The sequence below is a fragment of the Hevea brasiliensis genome, chromosome 9 (assembly GCF_030052815.1).
Source record: "Hevea brasiliensis isolate MT/VB/25A 57/8 chromosome 9, ASM3005281v1, whole genome shotgun sequence".
In the NCBI taxonomy this organism is placed as follows: Eukaryota; Viridiplantae; Streptophyta; class Magnoliopsida; order Malpighiales; family Euphorbiaceae; genus Hevea; species Hevea brasiliensis.
Window position 1 is genome coordinate 4,959,620 of NC_079501.1, and position 25,541 is coordinate 4,985,160.

The window sequence follows — 25,541 nt, forward strand, 5'->3', positions numbered from 1 at the left end:
TTATATTTAATATATATTATAATAATATATATATATATATTATATATTATATTATATAATTATTATAATATATTATATTTATTTTATTATTTATTTTTTAAAATAATAAATAAAAAATAAATAATAAAATAAAATTATAAAAAAAAAAAAAAATAAATAATTAAATTATTTAAAATAAAAATTTTATTTAATTTTTTTATTTTTTTTTAAAAATTAAAATTTTATTTTATAAAATATTATAAAAAAAAAAAATTAAAAAAAAAGTAAAAAAAATTAATTTTAAAAAAAAATAAAAAAAAAAAAAAAAAAAAAAAAAAAAAAAAAAAAAAATTAACAACAAAAATAAAAAAAAAAAAAAAAAAAAAAAACCAAATAACACATTATTAGATATTTATATTTTATTTTATATATATATATTTTTCACATATTTTTAAACTTTTTTTTTTTAAACTTATTTTACTTCATTTGAATGAATAATTTACCCAACAAAAAATACCAAACAAAAATAATAATGCCCTGCACCTGCTCTATACAAACGGTTGGCATAAATAAATCAATAAAATGAAGACAATTTTTTTTTTTTTAATATTTTGTATTTACCTTTAACAGCGTATATTTTACACATATTATCCTTTAGAAATATATTTACAAGAATTAATCTTCTTGTTTATCTAAGCAAAGTATTCCAACGTTCTTTAAGGGCCTCGTGTGCCTTTTTACAAGGAACAGCCTGCAGTCTGATTTCTCCATCAATGGATGTTTCTATAACAAGGCCCAGCCTAATCAAAGTGCTTACCGCTTTGTCAACTGGCATTTGAACCTGCACTTGTTACAACACAATAATTAACAAAAAATTGGAACATTCGTCTTCTGCATTGGGCTATAAGCCCTCTTATTATCAATGAATTGCTATTTTTCAATAAAGAAAAATAATAAATAATGTGGCTGCCGCCAGATATACTTCTTCTTTTGAGAGAAAGTCCTTCCATTACCTTTACTTTTAACACATCATACATAAATCTCTCGCATTCATCACCAACACTTTTGTGACAATTAACCTGCAGCAAGAACAATTCCCAGTAACATGTTTTATACAAGAAAAAAAAAAAAAAAAAAGAAGTGGCAGACCTGGCCATTCTTCACTTTAAGCAAGATTGCATAGGTTAAAATAGCTTCCTTGTACTGCATAAAATAGTTTCAGAAGAAGAAATATTAGGAAACATAAATACCTTAAAGAACTTAACATTTACCTTCTATAATTATTCTAATCTATATACTGTGCAAAAATTAAAGTTACTCTTACTTGCTGCTGTTCAGAAGCATCCAGAAGAAAATGAACAGACCCAAAGCCACTTGCCAGTGTTTTCTCATAAAGTGTCCTGTTAACAAGTAGCTGCAATAATGGAATCCTATAAGAAATTATAAAATGAATTGAGCAGATATAAAGTTGAACTAAATCTAGTTGTATAACTTAGGTAACAGTAAGTCAATAATCTCAAATACTGTAAAGAGAATATTGGGGTAACTCACTTGATATCGATCCCACGTCTGTTTGTAACCCAAAGCCACACGGGTCACATAAATTATCAGTGCAGTGATGGCAACGACATCAAGAAATATTGCTGATCTGCAACGCAGAGAAAAAAGCAATATGCTTCTCTATGCAACTTCAAAGCATTAAATGATTTCAAGAACTAGTCCAAATCCAAAAGGGGGAAAAAGACATGATTGGTTTTTAGAATTCTGATATAATACAGGACTTCAGGGACTGGAAAATAATGATAAAACTTGTATTCCTTTCCTCTGAATTGCATCATGGACTCAACATTTTAGATATAATTACCATCTTTTATATGCACAATAGTTTGTGAAATGGGCTGATATTTCAAAAGTTCTGGTATAAACACTTAGAAGATTCATACGGGGAAGATAAGATGTCTTCAAATTTGTAATTGATGAAGTATGCCGAAAGTCCCAATATTGTGGCCACATCCAGGCGTACCTACAGATTTCATAATATCCAGTCAAGAAGGTAATATCAAACAAAATTAATACAACTACTACTGGTTGCAGCTTTAAACATTAAGCCTTCATAAGTACTCACAATGCTTCTATACATAACATTTCAAAGATGTAACAAATAGGTATGTAACTTGTACATACTGTATCTATGACTCGGAAAGAGAGCTTTTTGTGAGGAAAAATGACCTGCAAAATAATTTGCTAATATTTTGAGAGTTCATATGAGAAAACTTTGAATCATCACAAACACAAGACAAGCATAAGAGTGTATCAACAGACATTTCAGTGTTAGAAGTATTTACTGGTAGTTCCGGGATAGGAATTCTCTCATAGATCTTTAATTGCAATGATGGAACTTCAGCTTTATCCTTAATGTCACTTTCGGTCACTTCCTTGGTATAGAGCAAAATCAATTCTTGGAATGCAGGTTCCTGATAAGGAAAGACGATGATCAAGAACAATGCATATATGATCTCATTAAGAATATTTTACAAACATAATAAATTTGCCAATATTGCTTAATATGTTCAAATGGTGCCTAAACATTTGTATGGGCAAAAGAAAGTAAAACTTGTACATCCATACCGATCAATATATATTTACAGAACTATTACACAATAAAAGAAATTGAAAAAGGTATTCAAGGATTTTTTGTACAAGGGATACCTCAAGGACTGTCCATGATAGAAGAATGGAAAAGTAAGTTTTTAACATTTGCCAAAGATCATTTCCACAGTATTTTCTTGAAGCAGGTCTCCATATATCACTAAGTGATATCCTTGATAAGAAAATTGGCCTGAGTGAACAATTTTTCTATTACTATCCAGTCAGGTCACAATATGCTATCATAAAATAAATCCCATTTAAAAAGCTACCCACAACCTTAAGAGAACACATGTTATGGATAACACATTGCACTGGCCTTTCTTTTTTTAAAAAAAAAAAATGGTTTTAATAATTTAATGACTTTTAGAAAATTTATAACTCTAGGATTTCGGTAACTCTCCAAATTCATACTACTATACTAGGATAATACTACAATTTTAATGGATAGTATAATTTTTCTTTATAAGAAGTAGACTCTTCTGAAGGAATTTTCAGTAATCTAAAAAACATTCTTATTATTATTCATTTCGTCTGAATTTCTAGGTCATCTAGAGCCATCTCTCTTTATACTAACTTTATTGCATCCCAACCATGAGGTAAGTGGACAGCATTCTTGAGGAGACAAATAGTCTATGATACATGAGCTAGTCTCTTTGCAATGCCAAAGTGCAAATAAACAGATCAATTTTTGACATACTAGATACAACCTGTGATGAGTATTACAGTCAAACTAATTTCATAACAAAGCATTAGACTTCTCTCTATGCACCTAAAAATCACATAAAATCATACCAAACTATAATTCATGTCAGACACTTAATTCTTAATCCTTGGATAGAGAAAATCAGAAAGAGAGAGTTATGATAGGAGAAAGAAGAAATTCAAATGCCATTAACCTTAAATGAGGCTCAGAAGTACTATTGTCACTGTCAAGTTCAAATGGTGTTGCTGGTATAGGAGGTACAAGGCCAATCCAAGTGAGCAACTTCCTGAGTAGCCTTCCTCTGGGTCCAACTGGAGACAGAAATCCTTCATAACGACTTACTGCCCTCTGCGCTGCAAGCCAAATAGGAACATCACTATCCGATATTTGGTCTACTTCCAGAGGATTATCAGAGGCTTGTCCATCATTAGAATATGAATTCTTAAAAAGTGATAGTTCCTCAAGCCAAAAGGTCACACTCTTGAACCAATCTTGTGCTTCTTGGGTCTGAGAAGCATTAGTGATAGCCTATTCCAAGGATGGAGCATGTAAGGTGTAATAATCTATGGAAACAACTTCAAGTAATTCACAATGTGAAATTAAAACAAGAAAAGAAACATAGGACTACATATACAGGTATACAATTTTCCACTATCAATAATAATAAATCATCAATTACAAGCTCAAAACTACACTACTCCATTAACCCAGTTACACTCAAGAAAATCCTTACTACATAACTACTCTTAGTAAATACATTAGCTAGTCATCTACGTCTCTTCTAGAAATAATCCAATATATTTACTACTTTAACTACTATATCACCCTTTATCATAAAGTGTGTCTTCAACTATAATAGATAATAGCCTATTTCTCTTAGATTATGCCATTCTCCACCTTAGGCGTTCTAATCCATACAGAAAACATAGCTCTATCCTATTAAGAAATATTCCTTCTAGTCAAATTAGGAAAAAGTCTATCTAAATCTTGCTAAGATTTGAATCACAAATCTAACATGAAGATAGTTGTGAAGTCTAAACTGTATCTCCATAAGCACTTTCTTCAAATTCATGGGATTGCTTCGCCTATTGCTCCAACAGTTTCAGAAATCTAAATGCTGATTTTCCTCAATTGATATTGCTATCAGCCATTCAATTTTTGGCCAATTTTGAATAAAAATATTGATTTGTTATCCGTTCCTAAATGTGACATTGACTCTCTAACAAACAGCAATAAAGCAATCAAGGAAAGACACCCACCTCTTTTATCCATTTGCCAACTTTCTCCAGTGGTTTTGATACAATGAAGAATAGTCTTTTCAGAAGTATGGACTGTATATAGTCCAGTTTTTCAACAATTAGCAGACCTTTCTGTCTCTCAGTTGCATAACCTCTCCTGTAAGGGAAATCATCTTAAAAGTAAAACATCTGCATATATGTTTAATAGTAGAAAAATGGAACGGCATTCTTGTATATAAGTGAGGTCACAGGAAAGGCTTAGTGGCAGATGTTCCATAGTTATCACATGGAATATCCCTCATTATTTGTGCTGTCTGAATTTCTTTTAGAACTATATATACTCATGAAAAAGCATAATAAAAAATACCTGAATATTATAGCATTGGATTCAGATGCTTTCTTCCAGTCCACATATATTGGCAAAGTAAGAAGGTAATCCGAGTTCAAGGCACATGTCAACATCAAATCCCGAGCCGATAGTTCTTGAAACTGAGCATTATCAAGAAGCTGCATGAAAGCACGCTGGAAACGAGTGGCAACAGCAAGTCTACAAATGATTTAACATAACGAGTTAAACATGAAACATAATATCAAGCTTACAAATAGCAGTTAACAATATTAAGATGACAAGAAACATCTTTATTACACACCTGGATTCCCCGTTAGAACATCTCTCGTCAATTTTCGCTGAAGAACCCAAAAGATTCCTCAAGTCCAGACCATAATTGAAATTTAATTGCATGTCAATTTCAGGCTCCTCCCCAGAGTCCCCAATGCTTCCAATTCCATTGATGCTATCGCTGACAGAGTCGGAATTGTCCCCATTAACTCCAGATTTTCCATCTGCATTGGCCAACCCATTATCATTCGTCTCCTCATTTTTTACGGAATGACTGAGGAAATAATCAGTTCGCATTTCTTCTAAAATGCGTTTGTGCTCAGCGTGAAGAATAGAATCCAAGCGCCTGTAGTTACACAGATTCTTACACCCCTTATAAACTGCACAGTTGAAAGAATAGGGAAAAAGAAAAGGAGAACGAATATATTAAACTATTAAACTCACGAAGAGAGAAGGAGAAATTCATTGGCATCATCTTGAGACTCAAATAACTTCAGTATAATGGCATCCAAGATCTCTGCCTTGGAAACTGGGATGTATTTTTGCCTCGCCACTCGTATTTTAGAAATTCCCTTCTCATCCTCTTCCTCCTGTTCTTCTTCTTCTTGTAATTGCTCTGGTCCTTCGCTTGGAACTCGATCGTTCTTATTACTCTGCATCAATGTAAAAACCTCGCTCATATCAAGCTGCGATTCTAGAGGCTCCTCCATGGACAATTCCTGGACTCTCAGAGAGCATCGAGGAATTCTGGGTGTAGAATCCGTCTTTAACACCAAACGGTAAGAGAACAGATAGCGAGCTGCCGATGAATGCGTAGAGGATGATAAAGCAGTGGCGCCGGTGAAATTTTGCAGAGATAACATGGATCATGAAGCAGTATGGAAAACCTAAAGCTCGAGTGTATTCTTTTTTTTTTTTTTTTTTTGTCCCCCTTCTGTGGAGGCTGGAGAGCAGTCACATTCTCATTGTCGAAGAAGCTGAAGTTGGAAAGCTCCAGCTCCTGATGGCGGTTGCGGATCAGGGAATATTTAACGGTTGGAAGCATGAGGGACGCGTGTGCACTTTTCCAACCTCGTCGTCCGCCAATTCTTTGGATAAGGTAAATAGGGCTAACAGTGGACATTGAGACAGGACTTAATCCACTTTCCTGGCAACTCGAAATCTTCGCGTCCAGGCCCACCATTATCCAACATAGAACTATTACAGTGTTACCTTTTTTTACTTTTAATTTTCTAAAGGGAAAGGTTTGTTTTTAATTTCAAATTCCTCCGCATAGAACTTTATGAAAAAGAGAGGAAAAAAAAGAAAGAAAGAAAGATTAGTACCAATAGAAGTAGGCCGCCATGAAGGACAGTGTTGATATATTGCTTGTTTTCAGAACTGCTTTGTTTTAGGCCTTGGAGGTTGGAATCAATACATACTATTTCCATCAACATTCAACTAGTAGTCCCAGGAGCCAAGGACTATTAACAATTGATTTAGATGAAAGCATAGGAAGCAACGACCCCAGAGGCCAAGACCGTTTATGCATGGAGCACAGTAGGACATTTCAGAGATGGACTACACTCTCAACCACGTTATATGCTAGCTATGTGGCCAACTAGAAAAGATGCAAGGCATGTAGGTGCACCCTCCCATGGATATATTGGCTCAGGGGAATAACCATTTACTGCTATAATTTCATTTACACATTTGACAACCATATAATACAGAGATTTCGTGAAAACTACTAACAGAAATTTGGTACTAGTATTATTATATCAGTAACAATACCTATTTTAGTCCATGATTTGTTGCTCAAGGTTCCGTGGTCAAGGGCATGTACTTCCACCCTCAGAAATTTCATCTTCACTGCTCTTGTACCCTCCCCAAACGTTGATTAGAGCTCAAATCAGCTCCAGCTGTTATAGTCTTGCCACTGTCTATTGAGTTAGTGTTAGCTAGAGCCTTTCTACGCTTGTATGTCAAAGGCAGAACGGATTCATCTTTAAACCCCTCAGAAATACTGGATTTACTTAATAACTTGTCTGATTTTTTTGCACCGAAGTCAGTCTCACTTCTCATTGGATTTGAAGAAGATGCCATTAACACTTCCTGCTTAACATTAGAAATGGCTGAAGTTCTGGGAACTGCTTCTAGAATTCTTGGATATACAGTGATATGCTCGTCTTTCATGAGTGCTATTCGCTGTTGCCTGCGGTGATATTGAATACCAAATGGGTGTGATTCCAAGGATCTCAGGGAAAAGTCTTCAGTTCCTTTGTGCAAATTTGGCCCCAAACTTTCAACACCAAAGGGATGCTTCCTTGCACCCATTGGATACATTGGTGGAAATTCCTCATTAGGGTCTCCTCTGATATCACCTGCCAACAAAGTGTGTTTTCCTAAAACCGAAATGTCATCTGAAGAAGGAATTATTTGCCTCTCTATTTTTCTGGTAGGCTCTGAGTGATGACAGGTTCTCATAGTACAATCTTGCTGATTCAGTAAACAATGAGGTTGGTTTAGAGTTGAATGAAGCCTTCCACCATCAACCTTCTGCCTTAAAAATGGTGATTCATGAAGGCCACCTGCATCTGGTAAGTGTACATATGCTGGCAGGGAAGAAAACTTAAAATCCAGTAAACCTTGGTCCCTGACAAGAAATGTCGATTGTGCTCCCCTTTGCACCACTTCTGATTGTTCCAGCTGGACAGAAGTAACTTTAGGTACTATTTTCAACAATCCCTTGGGTACAGATCGACACTGCTCTGAAACGTCACTGCCAATTATTTTTGGATTGTGATTTGGTAATAAGCCATTCCCAGATACCTTTATCTTTAAAAAACCTTTTGCTCTGCAGTTTGAAGCAAATTTCATTTCACTTGCAGAGAGAGAAGGCAAAACATCTTTTGCTGTCGTTTGTTCTACTGGCTTCAGTCCCTTCATGTGCAAGCTAACCTCCTCACTTAACAGGTGATCATCCTTGGGAAATTTGTTAAGATCAAGCAAATTTATGGCTCTCTGTTTTCTCTTATTTTTCCACATCAAAATCCTTTCCTCAACACCAGGGCTCATTTCATACTGATCCCACATCCTTCTCATGTCTGTGAACATTTTTGTCATCCTGTCATGGTAAGATCTTAATGAATGATAATACTTTTTCCTCTGTATAAACTGCAAACATTCTCTGAGATGAGCCACTTTCGGAGGATAGAATCCACCTCTCAATCTTTTGAAGAACACATCCAATGGATTCCCAAAATATAGATCACTGCCATCAAAAAGTTCCTTCATAGTCAAACAAAAAGTCTGCTGGTCCATATCTGGAAGGTAAGCTGAGAGATAGAACCTTTCTTCCTCTGTTAAACAAGAATTCCAAGTGTCTAAAGATAATATTTCCCTCAAATCTGGCAGATCAAAGAGTTCATAAGGTATGCTGCACAGCTGACCTTCTACCAAGCCAAGCTCACAGCACAACTCATTGAGCTCAAAATCATCAGAATCATCACCTGAGTCTGCCCCAAAGACAGGGTTATCTTCTGCTTTGGATAAGGAAAAAGTTTTACTATGTTTGGAACTCTGATGGCCAATCTTTTGAATTCTCATTGATGCAGAAGGTCTTCTGAGCTCAAGGATCTATTATAAGGAGAAGTGAGATCTCCAATGTGAAAACTTTAAAGCCACAATTAAGATCCCTGAAGAGGACATGAACATTTTAGCCATCAAATCAGTTTTATACAAGAAATTCTTTAATATGTTAAACCATTAGATATGTGTTGGAGAATGATCCTAAAATTCCATAGGAAAATATGTACACCATCTTGTGAATCATGAGAACATCCATAGTTCATGAACTACCCGAGGCTTCAAATAGATCACAATAAAGATACAACAGCAATTGACTGCCTTCAATTTCCCCAACTACCTACATTGGTACCAATGCATAAAAGAAAATAAAGTTGAGAGTAATGCAGAAATTTGATCAAGTTTCTCAAAATGATAACAATGTGGAAAGTGAACGATGAAACAAGCATGCAGTATAAAACATTAGCAAGCAAGCATACCACAGAAATTCAAACTCTCTTATATTCCATGTAGATGAGCCATTATACATTACAAATGCATTTCAGTGTGCGGGTATGGACCTGATGAATGTTTTCTACATATATAAGAACTCTGGGACGTGAAGTGGAGATGGTGTTCTAACACAAGCATTTTCTGCGATTAATATTCCATGTAGATGAGCCATTATACATAACAAATGCATTTCAGTGTGCGGGTATGGACCTGTTAAATGTTTTGTACATATATAAGAGCTATGGGAAGTGAGGTGGAGATGGTATTCTAACACAAGCATTTTCTGCGATTAGTGTTATATACATGCATATAAATACATTGCACATACAAGGGTATTCATTTCCAACAGATCATCTGCACTCCTAGACTCCCCCATTCACAAAAACCCCCCGAAGAAGCAACCAAAAGATAATGCTTATGACAAACTAGAAACATAAGATTTTCAACACATCCAGAAAACCAAGTACCAAAAAGAACTACTTGATCAAAATCTCAACTAATTACAGTACATGGAAACTCAGAACCAAACAAATTATCAATTTCAAGAGTTGGGAGAGAGCAAAAGGCAAAACAAGTGAAATCAAACAAAGAAATTGAAGGGGAGTGATTGAGAAAGAAGCGAGCAGAGAAAATGCGCAATACCTTGGGTGAAATCGGTGAGAATGGAAACCCCAACAACGTACGAGCACCATTTGATTTTAGTTTAGCTTTACTTCTCAAGCCCACCTTATTTCTGCCTTCCTTTTATTTACCTTTTTCGCCTCTTTTTTTTTGTCTGTATTTTCGCTTGTTAACCTTTCCACTGTGTGTCCAGTGAGCGTGAGGCAATACCATAGTCTGAAACAGCGATATGATTCTTGCTCTTTCCGCAATCAACTTAATTCAATTGATTTATATATATGATTTAATTACTTTGAAAATGCTTAGTTAACTAACTAAACAGCAGGAGGGCCCCTGTCTCCTTGCGACTGTTGGGTCGTCCAGTCATTTATAATCTAAGGCCGCGTTTGTCTTTTACCAAAACAAACTTTCTATGCGTTAAGGAAAACACTCCTTTAACTTTACGCTTTTTCACAATACAACCCCTGACTTTTTGATTTTGCGATTAAAAAAGTTCAAAAGTACCCAAATGTTGCAATTAACACCTCTTAAATCTCCATTTGGTCCCTTTTATTTTTTATTTTTTTGGTCAAATGACAAATAATGGGATTTGACTCTCCAAAATTTTGAACATTTAAAAATAAATAGAATAAAATACTTTCTAATTTTACCTTTCAAAAAAATAATTACTATGTTTCTGTTCATATTTATTAAGAAAAAAATTTCAGTCTCTTCGTCCCATTATAATAGATGATTTAGAAAAAAATTTTATCTCACTTTATTTAATATTTCAAAAAATAAGAAAATATTAATTATTTTTCTCTAATTTTATCCTTGTTTATTATTATTGTCAATACATTTATCTTTTTTAACACATTTCTACATTTCAATGATATTTTAAAAATATTTTATTCATTTTTTTTATATAAAAATGGTATTATCGAATCAATTTTTATAAAAAGATCTTAAAAATTATTGAAATAAGACTGAGAGAATATTTAACAGTATTATATATAGGATTACAATACATAATTATTTATTTATATTAATAAATGATATGATTTGCATGTCATATTTTTTATCTTATGATTTAGATCAATAAAATCATCATTATATGGCCACAATGGAGGATATGTTCATCTTGGCCAAGTATTGGGTATTGAATGGACATGAGAAATTATCTCTTCTAATGATTTGGTGGAGCATGATAGTCATACAAGAATAATTAGAATTTTATAAAAATTTAATTTAATTAATTTTATCAATTTTCATATTTATAATAAAAAAATCCTATACTTTTTAATTTAATAAAATTTTATTTTGAGAGAAATATAAATAAAGAAGGTTGTATAAAAATTCAATTAAAATTTTTTAAATAATTTATTTAAAAAAAAAGCTTAAAAAGTTGAAAAATAATGCATCACATTCCAGCATTAGTTGTAGGTTGTGTAGTTACGATTCTATTTGGAAATTTGTTTATAAATCAAAATTAAATTAAATTTTTTACTTGATTTTAGTTGCATATTTTAATATTTCAATTATAATTTAATTTTCAATGTTTTAATTATAATCAATTCAATTTAATTTAAATTTTAGGTTCTAAAACAAGTTTGGTTCTTAATGACAATTATATCATATAATATGCCTTTCAATTAATTATTAATTATATAATATTAATTAAAAATAAAGCATATTATATAATATATTAATACACTAATGACTTATAACTATGAAATATAAGATGAGTTAATGTATTTATAACTAAAGTTATTAAGCGAAAGTATAGCAATAAAAGATAACGTTACATTGTATATAGTATATAGTTAATATATATGTAAAATATAATATTATAATTATAAAATATATTATAATTTTAACTACATTTAAATAGATATAATTATATTGATAATACATAATACATTTAAAAAATCATAGAAAAACAAATGAATGAAATAAAATTTTCTTTTAAATTGTGATTCATTTCAATATAATTGAATTAAAATAATAAAATATATTTAATTCATTATAATTCTAATTAATTTGGTTTGATTTTTTTCAAATTTGATTTGAGATTTTTAAAAACTATGCATTACCCTTATTAGTAGGTCATCCAAATTACCTAATAAATAAACCTAGGTTTTTGTTTTCATAAGAAATTCAATAACATTATCAAAACCTTGATTTAACAGTAAAAAAATTAAGGTCCAATTAGTGGTTAATTTGAATCCTCTTCCCTCCATTTAAAAATACAGAGGATGAAAATACCTCAAGTTTAAATATACCAATCTACATTATAAAATGTATTCTCTTATAATTAGGGTTTATAGAAATATTTTATGCTGTATAATAATTGATGGTTAGAATCTCCATTTTTCATGTATATAATTTTAGAATAGATAGATAGGCTCGATCTCAAGACATCTCACCCTCAACTACGCTCGCCATGCGTTATTATTTAAAGCATGGCATCGAAGAATTCCATCCCCCTTGCAATGATATCTGGCGATCCGGTCATTAAAAATGAAATATTTGGGAATAAATTCGTAAGCGTGATTCGTGAATACAGATTTTAAAATCGATGGAATCAGAAAAAGTTCAGTGCCACAACTAAAGTGGATTAGAGAAGCATTAGCCAGGAGAGTGAGTGGGCGTTTTTCACATTGGCTTTTCTGCGGTTCTGCCTCTACTTTCCGTAAACTAGCATCGCCATCGTCAGCACTTATCGTCACCACCATGATCCTAATCGGGGCATATTCGCAGAACCAACTCTGACCAATCCCACCTAGTTCTAAAAAATCCAGAATATAAGGGAGTGGAGCTGGTAGGAATGGCGGTGGAACGGTGGTGGAAAAGCTCCAAAGCATAGCAATAAGTGCAGGCAGCTCCAACCTAATTCTGTAAATCCAAACAACCGCCAGCACAACAACATGTTGGATAACCGCTATAACAACAATAACTCCCATCCTTACATCCAGATTGCGCCGCTTCCTGCCAATGGATCCGGGCCATATGGCAGACGTAAGATTGATCATAATGGTTGAGTTTTTGCAGTGTTAATTTTCATTAGGAGAGAGTATACATGGTTAATTATTTGGTTTTTCAGGGCCAATGAGTAGGATATGCGATATGTTGAATCGGTGTGGGAAAAGGGTTGAAGATGTCACTAGGAAAGCAGAGGTCTACGCTGATAACGTCTGGCACCATGGTAAGTTTCTAGTTTAAATTCTCGCTACATCGGAAAATAAGCATCATCGTTCTTCTATGGGGGCTTTCTTGTTGCTCTCATGGGTTAAACTTGACAGCAAAACCCTCCCAGCGCATTTTCTTTTTTTCCATTTTAGAAAGATGGTGTTTTGAACACTCTTTTTGTAGTGGTCTGAGAGAGCAGAAACTATGATTCCTTTAAGACTGTTTGGTTTAACCGTTATATTCAACTAATAGTTATAACTGATAATTGAGGGTCTATTTGATTTAACCGTTGATGATAATTGAGGGTCTATTTGGTTTAACCGTTGATAGGTGATGATAGCTATTTTATATTAAGTGTTTGGTAAAATTATATTTAATTGTTACTGTTAATATATAAAATGACTAATAAGAGTATATATCATATAATTTATTTTATTATTTAAATAAATATAAAATTATAAATTTATTATATTATATTATTTATTCTATTATTAAATTAAATATATAATTATTAAATTAATATATTATATTATTTAAATAAATATATAATTATTAATCTTTTATATTATATCATTTATTTTATTATTGAAATAAGAAAATAATTATTTTTTAAGATAATTAAATAATTTTAAAATTATAGATAAAATAATAAAATAATTATTATTATTAATAGAAAATTTTATAATTAATTTTAAGTTTTTGGATATAAATAAATATTTTATATTTTATGTTATTAATAAAAAATTTTTTAACAAAATTAAAATACATTAATTAAAATGTTAAAATTATAAATAAAAAAATAAAAATATTAATAATATTAATTTTCAAGTTAAATAAAAAAGGATAATATGATCAAAATAAAAAATAAAACCAAATCAGCAATCAACTGATGAGAAACGGCTCTAAAAATAGAACTGATATAACTGCAACTGATGGGTATCATATTAGTTACCATTAGCTATCAGCTTTATTTTTTTAAGCTTACCAAACACTATAATTTATCTGTTTGGGTGTCTATCAGCTATTAACTGCACCCAACATGTAAACCAAACAACCCATTAATTCTATTGCTTGTCCGTCGTAAACAAATACATGAAGGAAAATTTTACATTGCCTAATGTTCTTAAGGAGTTTACACCTTGTTTAGATAGGTGAAAAAGGGAAGGGAAGGCGGTGTTTAAATAAGGTTGAAAAGTTATTTTCCATTGTCTAGATAGAAGAAGGAAAATAAGAAGGGGTATATTTTCCTCAGGTTATTTTCTCATAAATTTGAAGAGGAAAAGTAGTTTACTTTTTTTTATTTTTTATTTTTTATTTTTCATCTTTTATTTTTTATTTATCTAAATATAAAAAGAAAAATAAATGATAGAAAATAAGAAGAATGTTCTTTTATTTTCGTTCCTATCCAATAATTTATTCAAACATAGCGTAGAGTCATACTCAATCACTACTTGGCAAATACCTTAGCTCGCATAAGTTTTTTTTTTTTTTTTAATATTAAAATCGTGACTACTGTCATTGAAATTTCAGAAGTGAAGCAAAATAGTTTGTTCTTGATTGCAACGACAAGATACTTGTCAATACCTAGTTGAAGGATAGGAATGGCAATAAGGCAGAGCGAGGCGAGTCGGTGGATTGCTTTCCCATTCCCACATAGCAGAGTCAATTTTAAACATAATTTTAATAATATATATATATGACATATAAATATATAAAAAATTAAATTTTTAATAAAAAAACAATAATATATCATTTGGGATGGATTAGGTAGATTCAGAATAGGAAGATATTCTTCCTGTTTCCATTCCGCATAATATCAAGATTAGGGTGGAGTCAAAGAAAATTGCTTAGATAGAGCGGGTCGAATTGGGATAAGTAACTATTGCCATTCCATTGAGAATTTATCCAACAAAAACACTTTGCATGACTTAATTTTCTTTAATTTTATTTTAATGAAGTAAACATGGAATTTCATTATAATGGTTGAATTTTGGGGGGAACATGGAGCAGACCAACGAAATTGTCTGTCTTTGATTGATAGAACTGTTTTTTTGGCTAAAAAAGAGAGGAAAACAGAGAACAGAATAGTTCCTTTACTTTGACAACCATTTCTCAAATATGAAATTAGGATATTCTACGTCATTAGGTTTATTATTTCTGCTGTTAAAGAATTATTTCATGGCGGTTTACTCTATGATTTATTGGGAGGAACTGATGAAGAAAATAATTGATCTGTAGAATGATATTGGCTATACGATTTGAGGAATTTGAGGCCTTTTCTCTTTTTCTCTCTATCAGCATACGGCTTTCTACAAACTTCAGATATGTATGCTATTTAGATTCTAACATGTAGTTTTATTCTTTGCAAACAACAGTCAAAGTTGGCGCCAGTTTCACAGATGCAGCAATGGCAAGGATTGCTCAAGGGACAAAGGTGCTTACTGAAGGAGGGCATGACAAAGTATTCCAGCAGACATTTGGGAGCTTGCCTGGAGAGAAGCTCATCAAGGCCTATGTTTGCTATCTGTCAACATTCTCAGGCCCTGTGATTGGGACGCTTTATATATCCAATAAAAGAGTGGCCTTTTATAGCGATTATCCCTTCTGCTATTATTCTCCCACTGGACAGCAGCAATGGACGTATTACAAGGTATTACCTTCTACTTTATTTCTCGTTGATGAATCTAGATTGGCATCAAAACATAACATACTTTGCAGTATTGGATTACTTGGATCGCTGGTGCTTCAACAACAAAACAAAGTTTTGCCTGTTATAATTGAAATCAGTAGTCTAAAATAGCTAGTTCTTCTCAGTGGTTTTCAACTTTAGTAGCTTGCTGCTGACAAATGATGTTCAATTTTCTTTCCTTTTTTCTTATCAGCGATCCTTTTGTGATAAGTAGTTTTGTGCTGCTTCGATGGATTCCCTTTTTCTCTCTTCCAACCCCCGTTCCCCTTTTTTGATATTTTTGAACACCGGAGAACATATCCCATCACTTCTCCTGTTGCCTATCCTGATGAGAATTTTCTTTCGTAGCCAGTCCCTCCTATTCTTGTTTGGCCTGCACAGATGCTTAGGCCTAACTTTAGTATCAAGGAGCTAAGGACATATCAATTGAGAAATTGATATGGACTCTTGAGTCTCAGATTGGGTCAAGCCGTTGACCGATTAATTTACGTAGAAGCTAGTAAAAAATTGAAGCTTTGGTAGGAGCATATTGAAACTTTTTAATTTTGATCAAGTGGTTGAATATTAAACTTTGACCTTCTAGCAATAAACTTCAGATGTTAAACTGTGGCAATGTGTGCTGTAGGTGGCGGTGCAGCTCGATAAGTTGAGTACGGTAAATCCTTCTGCAAGCAGAATTAATCCTTCTGGAAAGTACATCCAAATTGTAACAACAGACGATCATGAGTTCTGGTTTATGGGGTTTATATCATATGACAAAGCACTCAAGCAATTAACTGAGGCTTTACAGCGCCCTCGTGACTCTATTGGGGAAGTCCCTGTCACTATGATGTAGGGCATGAACTCTCTGTCGTTCCCTCTCTCTAAATTGCTGTTGGCATGGCAGAAGAATGTTTAAGGATGTACTCTGATATAAGAAAGCTCAAGGATGTATTGTGATATTCATAAATTACTATATATATTTGTTTTATTCCAGAGGAAGTGAATATTTTTGAAGATTTTGTAAAGAAAAACTTGTCAGTTGAGTGCTTTAGAAAATGGAAGTTATTAGAGGATTTTAAAAGTCTCAAAAGAAATATCTTACCTTAAAAAAGTACTCAGATTTTAAGGAGAAAACTTTCTTGAATCATTGATTTTGAAGGTTTTTAAAAATATAATTTTTTTTTTAAATAACAGATTCTATAAAACACAAATTCAAGATTTCTTGCCAGTATAGAACTTCTGGCAATTACGAGAGAGTATATGTGTATATATATATATACAACTCCAATGATACTGAGCTACAACTCATTAGTAAAATCTTAATTTTTTTTACTGCTTCTATACATTCACTTATTGAGAATGTTAAACTGAAAATGTTTGAAACTTTGGCATAATACTTTTTTCTTTCTTGCTATCTTCTTTCATTTCAAATTAATTAAAAAATACTTTAATTCGAGAAAAAAAAATTTAAATAGTCTTTTTTCTATCTAAAAAAAATGAATTGAAAAAAAAATCATAATTTTTAAAAAGAAATAATATTATCAAAGTTCGGTCTCGTTTGTTTTATGAAAAATATTTTCTATATCTTCTAGTGTTTGAGGTACTAAAAAATATGAGTAATCAGAAAATATTTTTCTAATTAAATAAAAAATTAAATTAACTAAGGAAGTATTTAATATAAATGAATTTTATAAAATTTTGTGAAATTTATTTGTAAATATAAAATTTTAGTGTTTAATTTAAATGAAAATTCATTTTAAATTCTTAATAATCAATTCCATAAAATTTGTCACGACCCAACCTATGGGCCGGACCGGCACTAGGACCTGAGCTAGCCTAAAGCCCCCGAGGCCCGTAGTAAGCCTAACTGTTCACTTAACCCACCTCTAAAGCCCATTTGGGCCCAATTTCAAGAAATCAACCGAACAGAGTCCGGCCATAAAATAGACATTTCAACGGGGAGTTTTTGACTCATCCGACCTGTAAACACAATAAATACTCAATTGGGGAGCTCAGCTCACTCTGCACATACTCATCAGCATAAAAATAAATGGGAGCTCAGCTCCCTCATCCAATCCATCAAACATGCATAGAATATTAAGTTTACAGGTCCAAAATAATAATTTAGTTTACAGACTCATATCAAATAAACATTTCTAACACATGCGGAAATTCTAAGATTTAACAAGTTTATACAAACGTTAATAATCGACCTGCGAGGAAGAAAGCAGGTTAATCTCAAAAATATCCTCCTGTGGCCTGAAAAAATATTGAACAGGAGTGAGCGTTCGACTCAGAGAGTAAAATATCAATTTTAACCATAATCTCTATAACTATCTAAAACTAATGCACCCTGTAGAGTGAAATGCAACATCAACAACATTTTCACATCATAACATCATAAAGGTAATTTGGAGCACTCACACACCCAGTGATATCAATCATAATATATGGGAGCTGATCCCCTATACAGCTCTCTTAAATCCAACCTGGTGCCAGCGAAGAACTCAAGCCGTGACTACCTCCCGAAGGATCGGGTCCCAGCGAAGATCTCAAGCCGTGACTACCTGTCCTATCCATAGTCCACACCACATCACACGCACGCCAACGCACGCACACTGCTCCAAATTACCACAGCAACATACATGGCACTTTCACAGTTATGAATGCAACATAAATCATGCCTAAAGTTTATCTACATAGATATATGCATATAAGTGATGCATGGGCATGCTTGAACATATAATAATAGTGAAATTACAATTAAAATTAATATTTTACTCACAGACTTGACAACGGTCACTGTGGCGGCTGGGCGGAGGAAGAAGGCTGTCCCGGCTCACCTGACAATTACATTACAATTATTTAATACAAATGACTCAATACAATCAAGAAAAGACCAAATACGTCATAAGTCGTGCCGAAAATCCGGCAGAGTCTCCCCTATACCTAGGACCTACCCAACCTGCAAAATGGCTCAAAACACACTTCTATATTCACAATCCATATATCCACAACTCAATCACATCACACAGCCCCTCCTGGGCCCATCAAATCAGTCATCCATCACAATATGTAAAATTTCAATTTAGTCCTTATAATTGATCATTTTTGCAAAAACTATCCAAACAAGCTCTAAAAATTCTAAAACTTTTCCCCGCGGTCCTTAGCAATATTACTAGGCTATTGCAAAAAGAATCATAATTTTCTGAGCTACCACGAATATTTTATGAATTTTTAATCCTATTTAAGCACTAGAAAATTACGAAAAAGCAAGGTTCGGGTTTACCTTTGCCGATTCCGACTCCGGGGATGCGCTCGGGACGTCTGACAATGGGTGGTAGCCAAAACCTCGATCCAATTCGGAGACTTTTCCGGTAACGGGTCTGTCTGGCCGAAAATTCACAGACCCGGGCAACTATCGAATTTCCACGAATTGAAGATACCTACACGAAGCCCACGACACGGGGGTTAGTACATAAATTTTTCAGAATTTTCTAAGCTCATTTAATGCTCGAAAAGACACTACGAAGTTTCGTGGGACCCACCAAAAAACGGTGTTAGAAAAATTCGAAATTTATGTCGCCGCGAAGCTCTCGACGAGAGGAGCACTCTAGTACTCTCGGTTTTCTCGTGGGATTCACGGTTTGCGAGAAATCTAGCCCGAAAGTCAAAATGGGCTAAAACTTCCCGGGCAAAAATTGGATAAACCGCTCAATGGATTTCGGTGTTCTTGGTGTCTATGGAAAGCTCTCGACGAGTAGATGAGTTTAGACACAAGACCCGGTCCGATTGGTGGCCGGATCGGCCGAATTTTGGCCGGGAAGTCGAAAGTCCCGCGCGCAAGGAGGGGCATTCGCGTGCATTTTCCGGCCGTTTGGGGCGGCGGCCGGTGGGGCCGGCGAGGGTGGTGGCCGCTAGCTGGAGTGGCGGCAGAGGCGCGGCGGCAAGGGAGGAGGGAGGAGAAAAAAGAGAGAAAGGAGGAGGGCCGAACGCGGGGAAGGGGAAAGAAGAAAAAGAAAAGGCCGGTCCGATCCGGTCAGTTTCGATTCGGCCGGTCCGATTCATGATACAAAATTTTGAATTTTTACTCTACCTCAGGACCGAAAATGAGGTCCAAAAATTTCGAAAAAATTCTAGAAAACTCAGAAAAATTCGTAGACTCCAAATATATTTTTAGTTTTGCCACGTGATTTTTAAATTAATTTTTAAAAATCATCTAAATTTATATTTTCGAAAAATCGAACCTGATTTTTAAAATCCGAAAAATCTCAAATAATTTCTTAAAATTTAAATAAAATTAAAATATCAATAATACTCATAAAATAATAAAATTTAAAATTTTGGGGTGTTACATTCTTCCCCCCTTACAGAAAATTCGTCCTCGAATTTTACACAAGGCAGAATAAAGCACATGATTATACATTGAACAAATAAGGGTACTTGCTACGCATGTCTATTCGACTCAGTGCACTCTTCCACCGACTGACTCCTCCACAAAACCTTAACCATAGGGATCTGTTTGGATCTTAGCTGTCTCACTTGGTAGTCCACTATGGCTACAGGTTGCTCCTCAAATGTCAAGTTCTCTTTTAGCTCTATTACATCTGGTTGTAGTACATAAGAAGGATCTGGAATGTATTTCCTGAGCATGGAGATGTGAAATACGGGATGAACGTGAGAAAGGTTGGGCGGTAGCTCCAACCGGTAGACAACTGCTCCAACTCTATCCGTAACCTCAAAAGGTCCGATATACCGAGGTGCTAACTTGCCCTTCTTTCCAAATCTCATCACTCCCTTTATCGGAGAAACCTTCAGGAATACATAGTCGCCTACTGCAAACTCCACATCCTCCGTGCAGGTCCGCATAACTCTTCTACCTTGAAAAGTGTTTCAATCGTTCCTCGATTAAAGGAACTACCTCAAGTGTATCTTGCACTAGGTCTACATCATGCACGTTCGCTTCTCCCATTTTTGTCCAACACAGAGGAGACCTACACTTTCTTCCATATAGTGCCTCATAGGGTGCCATCCCTATGCTGGAATGGTAACTGTTGTTGTAGGCAAACTCCACCAAAGCTAGCTGATCATCCCATTGACCTCCAAAATCCAAAACACTCATGCGAAGCATGTCTTCCAGTGTTTAGATTGTCCTTTCGGACTGTCCGTGCATCGAGGTGGAAGGCCGTACTGAAGTTCAACTGTGTGCCAAGTGCCTCCTGCAACTTTCTCCAAAACCGAGAAGTGAACTGGGGCCCTCTGTCAGATATTATGGAAGCTGGAACTCCATGCAATCTGACTATTTCTCGAATGTAGAGTCGGGCGTACTGTGCCACCGAATACGTAGTCTTCACAGGCAAAAAGTGAGCTGATTTGGTTAGACGGTCCACAATTACCCATATCGAATCATATCCTCGCGTGGTACGAGGCAACCCAGTCACAAAATCCATAGTGATCATTTCCCACTTCCATTATGGGATAGGGAGCTCTTGCAGCTTCCCTGACAGTCTCTGGTGTTCAAACTTCACCTTCTGACAAGTCAAGCACTTGGACACAAAGTCTGCTATGTCTCTCTTCATGCCATTCCACCAGTAGCTATCTTTCACATCATGGTACATCTTGGTGGAACCTGGGTGGACACTGTACAGTGTATAGTGTGCCTCTTGCATGATTTCATTTCTGAGATTGTCCACATCGGGCACACATATCCTTGAACCTTGCACTAGGGCGCCATCATTGGCAAATCCAAAGTCACCACCTTCACCTTGCTGTACTTTTTCTATGATCTTCATCAATTGTTGGTCTCTGTGCTGGGAAACTCTAACTCTGTCTCTCAAGTCTGGCCTCACTGAAAAATGAGCCAGCAATACCCCCTCATCTGAAAGATCTAGGATTAAACCTTGATCCATCAACTCATGTACCTCCTGAATTAACGGTCTCTTCTCTGCTGAAATGTGCGCCAAACTGCCAGAAGATTTCCTGCTTAAAGCATCTGCCACTACATTGGCCTTCCCAGGGTGGTACTGGATGGTGCAATCATAGTCTTTCAGAAGCTCCATCCATCTCCTCTGTCTCAAGTTTAAATCCCTCTGTTGGAAGATGTACTTCAAACTCTTGTGGTCGATGTATATCTCGCACACTTCACCATATAGGTAGTGTCTCCAGATTTTTAGTGCAAAGATTACAGCCGCTATTTCCAAATCATGGGTGGGGTAGTTCTGCTCATGCCTCTTCAGCTGTCTTGAAGCATAAGCCACTACTTTTCCATTCTGCATCAAAACACACCCTAGGCCAACTCTGGAGGCGTCACGATTACCACGGTGTATCCTTCACCACTCACAGGTAGTGTCAACACAGGGGCAGTGGTTAGACACTCCTTAAGCTTCTGGAAGCTCTTCTTACAGTCATCTGTCCAAATGAATGGAACATTCTTCCGAGTTAACTTAGTTAAGGGAGCTGCTATCCTGGAAAAATCTTGCATAAAACGCCTATAGTAGCCAGCTAGGCCCAGAAAACTTCGCACCTCAGTGACTGTTGTAGGTCTAAGCCAATCAGTTACAGCTTCAATTTTCTTGGGATCCACTTGAATACCTTCCCTATAAACCACGTGTCCCAAGAATGAGATGCTTTCTAGCCAAAATTCACATTTTGAAAATTTGGCATATAGCTGGTGCTCCTTCAAAGTCTGCAACACCATTCTCAAGTGCCACACGTGTTCTTCCTCGGTCCGAGAGTATACCAAAATGTCATCTATGAATACGATGACAAAACGGTCCAAAAATGGCTTGAACACCCTGTTCATCAAGTCCATAAAGGTTGCTGGTGCATTAGTGAGTCCAAAAGACATCACCAATAACTCATAATGACCATATCTTGTCCTGAATACCGTTTTGGACACGTCCTCATTCCTGATTCTCAATTGATGGTAGCCTGATCGCAGGTCTATCTTGGAAAAGAATCTAGCCCCTTGAAGCTGATCAAACAGATTGTCGATCCGAGGAAGTGGATACTTGTTCTTCACAGTCACCTTGTTCAACTGTCTATAGTCAATGCACAACCTCAATGACCCATCTTTCTTTCTTACAAATAGCACAGGAGCACCCCAGGGTGAAGTGCTCGGACGTATGAAACCCTTGTCCAAAAGCTCCTGTAGTTGCTCCTTTAACTCTTTCAATTCTGCTGGGGCCATCCTGTAAGGTGGCATTGATATGGGGTTTGTACCCGGAACAACATCAATGCAGAACTCTATTTCCCTTTCTGGTGGCAACCCTGGAAGCTCTTCAGGGAAGACATCCATGAATTCTCTGACAACAGGAACATTTTCCATGTTGACACCTTTTATAGATGTATCTCTCACCAATGCCAAATACCCTTGGCATCCACGCCTTAACATTTTTCTAGCACTAATTGCTGACACCAAGTTATATGGAGCCACGCTCCTGTCACCATCAAAGCTAAACTCTTCCACACCAGGTATGTGGAAATGCACCTTTTTGTTCCTGCAGTCTAAAGTGGCATAATGAGTTGCCAACCAATCCATCCCCAAGATTACATCGAAATCCATTACTGGTAGAGGAACTAAGTCTGCTGGGAGAATCTTCCCATCCACTACTACTGGGCTACCCGGAAAAACCATATCTACATCTATGTTGTCACTAAGTGGGGTAGCTACCGACAAAGGACATTCTAAGGTTGTAGGGTTTCTACCCAATCTCATGGCAAACACAGGGGAGACAAATGAGTGCGTAGCACCCGGATCTATTAAAACACGAGCCTCATAGGAGCAGACTAGAAGAATACCAGCCACAATTGCATTTGAAGCTTGAGCATCCTGGTGGGTCAGGGTGAAAACCCGAGCTTGATCCCTACCCTGAGTGGCAGAACCCTGATACTGACTTCTACCTCCTGATCTGCCTCCAAAACCACGTCCCCCTTGTCCTCGGCCCTGTTGGCCACTAAGCGACTGCCATCTTTGGAAGCACCGAATACAATGGCGAGGAACATTTGCATGAACCACTGTGACCCCATCGTGGCTCATCAATACGGGCATTCCCTAGCAAAGTGACTGGTTGGCCACACACAGAAGCATACTCCTAAACCCATCAAACAAGGTCTGAATGTTCTCTTCCACACTGTGCACAAGGTGCCAAGGAGGATCTGAACCAACCAGGCTGCTGTACCACAGACTATGACCACTGCTGGATCAGTATCTGGTGCAGACCCTCGAGGTTTGTGTCTAAAACCACTCTTTTTGTTCCTACTTTTTCCTCTGTAATTACTCTGGCCACCATTGTCTGGAGTACCCATTTGGGGAACACCGATAGAACCCTCTGCTCTGTTTTTCTTTGCTCTTCCGTTGTCATCCACAACATAGCTAATCTCAATCTGTCTGGCTCGATCAACCACCACATCAAAAGACTGATCAGACATCATGGCCAGGTTCGCATACCTTCTGTCAAGCCCCTTTAGGAATCTTTTCACCTTCATAGTTTCTGTAGCTACTGCTGTAGGGGCATATCTGCTCAATTCCAGAAATTCTATAGCATATTCATCTACAGACCTGCCATTCTGTCTTAAGGCCTCAAAGGCCCTCACGATCTCTTAATCTTTCTGGCACAAACCGATTGATGAACAGTTCCACAAACTGAGTCTACGACAAACCCTCCATCCGAGGTAATATGTAGTCATTCATCCATTGTCTAGGCATAGGCCCCATGACATGCTACATACACTCTATTAGTCTTCTATCAGTCAACGGCAATTCTGTTCCTGCCTGTCTGCAGGAATCCAAAAACCGATATACATCATCTGACACGTCATAAGTACCAGGCACCAACTTCTTGAAATTTATGATCTGTTTGTAAGGTTTCCCTCTTGGTGCGGTGGACTGCTGCTACTGTGGAGGGTGGACCATATACTGTGCCATCATATCGATGGTTCTCTGCAACCAAACTAGAATAGCTGCCATGGGGTTCATGGGACCCTGTGCCATGAAAGACTGATCTTGAACTGTAGGCAGCTGCTCTTCTACTTGAGCAGCTCTTGGCCTCCTACCCCGCCTCCTCGGGGCAGGCGCCTCATCTGTCTTGACACCTCGTCGGGCACATCCGGTTCAGTGTAGTGGCGGCTCTCACCTTCTACGCATTTTCCTGAAATTCAGCAGCATTAGCCCACAAAATTCAAAATTACTCATTACACAGCTCTATTGACTCATATTTACACACAATATATGAAGCAGTAACTAGAAGCAAAGATGACAATGCAAGACGAATGTGGACCCTATTTTTTTCCGCATGTGACTCCTAGTAGACTCTTCCCAATACTTTAGACAAATATTCCCTAAGAATCTGGAGCCTAAGCTCTGATACCACATTTGTCACGACCCAACCTATGGGCCGGACTGGCACTAGGACCTGGGCTAGCCTAAAGCCCCCGAGGCCCGTAGTAAGCCTAACTGTTCACTTAACCCAACTCTAAGGCCCATTTGGGCCCAATTTTAAGAAATCAATCGGACAGAGTCCGGCCATAAAATGGACCTTTCAACGGGGAGTTTTTGACTCACCCGACCTGTAAACACAATAAATACTCAATTGGAGAGCTCAGCTCACCCTCCACATACTCATCAGCATAAAAATAAATGGGAGCTCAGCTCCCTCATCCAATCCATCAACACATGCATAGAATATTAAGTTTACAGGTCCAAAATAATAATTTAGTTTACAGACTCATATCAAATAAACATTTCTAACACATGCGGAAATTCTAAGATTTAACAAGTTTATACAAACGTTAATAATCGACCTGCGAGGAAGAAAGCAGGTTAATCTCAAAAAT

At 35.9% G+C, this 25,541-nt stretch overlaps 3 protein-coding genes across 9 annotated transcripts; 1 reads left to right on the forward strand and 2 right to left on the reverse strand.

Annotated features, from left to right (window-relative positions):
- Positions 1 to 562: 562 nt before the first annotated feature.
- LOC110672303 (uncharacterized) lies at positions 563 to 6,697 on the reverse strand. 6 transcript variants are annotated; one of them, XM_021835040.2, is made up of 15 exons: positions 6,514 to 6,697; positions 5,633 to 6,350; positions 5,220 to 5,534; positions 4,937 to 5,116; positions 4,591 to 4,726; positions 3,525 to 3,859; positions 2,689 to 2,818; positions 2,325 to 2,453; positions 2,164 to 2,223; positions 1,923 to 2,002; positions 1,531 to 1,627; positions 1,304 to 1,393; positions 1,129 to 1,182; positions 993 to 1,058; positions 563 to 820 (listed from the first exon to the last, which is right to left on the reverse strand). In XM_021835040.2, exons 2-15 carry the CDS (start codon positions 6,049 to 6,051, stop codon positions 668 to 670), a joined length of 2,244 nt encoding a protein of 747 aa, XP_021690732.2. In that variant the 5' UTR covers positions 6,052 to 6,350; positions 6,514 to 6,697; the 3' UTR covers positions 563 to 667. The 6 variants fall into 6 exon arrangements, 2 of the variants coding, with proteins under 2 accessions (XP_021690732.2, XP_021690736.2); XM_021835044.2 differs by lacking the exon at positions 6,514 to 6,697 and having other exon boundaries at positions 2,164 to 2,208; positions 5,633 to 6,464; XR_002498266.2 differs by lacking the exons at positions 563 to 820; positions 993 to 1,058; positions 1,129 to 1,182 and having other exon boundaries at positions 2,105 to 2,223; positions 5,633 to 6,697.
- A 141-nt stretch (positions 6,698 to 6,838) lies between these two features.
- Positions 6,839 to 10,117, reverse strand: LOC110672324 (uncharacterized). Of its 2 annotated transcripts, none has more exons than XM_021835075.2 (2): positions 9,890 to 10,117; positions 6,839 to 8,865 (listed from the first exon to the last, which is right to left on the reverse strand). In XM_021835075.2, the coding sequence occupies exon 2, from the start codon at positions 8,774 to 8,776 to the stop codon at positions 7,037 to 7,039; it is 1,740 nt and encodes a 579-aa protein (XP_021690767.2). In that variant the 5' UTR covers positions 8,777 to 8,865; positions 9,890 to 10,117; the 3' UTR covers positions 6,839 to 7,036. The 2 variants fall into 2 exon arrangements, with proteins under 2 accessions (XP_021690767.2, XP_021690761.2); XM_021835069.2 differs by having other exon boundaries at positions 6,839 to 9,095.
- Positions 10,118 to 12,326: 2,209 nt separating this feature from the next.
- On the forward strand, positions 12,327 to 16,700 carry LOC110673576 (GEM-like protein 1). Its single transcript, XM_021836717.2, has 4 exons — positions 12,327 to 12,865; positions 12,951 to 13,052; positions 15,412 to 15,686; positions 16,351 to 16,700. Exons 1-4 carry the CDS (start codon positions 12,775 to 12,777, stop codon positions 16,558 to 16,560), a joined length of 678 nt encoding a protein of 225 aa, XP_021692409.1. The 5' UTR covers positions 12,327 to 12,774; the 3' UTR covers positions 16,561 to 16,700.
- Positions 16,701 to 25,541: the final 8,841 nt, after the last annotated feature.

Excerpts from the sequence above, each read along its gene's own strand:
- LOC110672303 (XM_021835040.2), bottom strand. The coding sequence starts at position 6,051 with ATGTTATCTCTGCAAAATTTCACCGGCGCCACTGCTTTATCATCCTCT. Across the intron at positions 3,860-4,590 it reads TTGGCAAATGGATAAAAGAG|GCTATCACTAATGCTTCTCA; the intron begins GTGGGTGTCTTT and ends TCCTTGGAATAG. Across the intron at positions 1,059-1,128 it reads TTAAAGTGAAGAATGGCCAG|GTTAATTGTCACAAAAGTGT; the intron begins GTCTGCCACTTC and ends TTCTTGCTGCAG.
- LOC110672324 (XM_021835075.2), bottom strand. The coding sequence starts at position 8,776 with ATGAGAATTCAAAAGATTGGCCATCAGAGTTCCAAACATAGTAAAACT.
- LOC110673576 (XM_021836717.2), top strand. The coding sequence starts at position 12,775 with ATGTTGGATAACCGCTATAACAACAATAACTCCCATCCTTACATCCAG. Across the intron at positions 12,866-12,950 it reads ATCCGGGCCATATGGCAGAC|GGCCAATGAGTAGGATATGC; the intron begins GTAAGATTGATC and ends TTGGTTTTTCAG. Across the intron at positions 15,687-16,350 it reads AGCAATGGACGTATTACAAG|GTGGCGGTGCAGCTCGATAA; the intron begins GTATTACCTTCT and ends TGTGTGCTGTAG.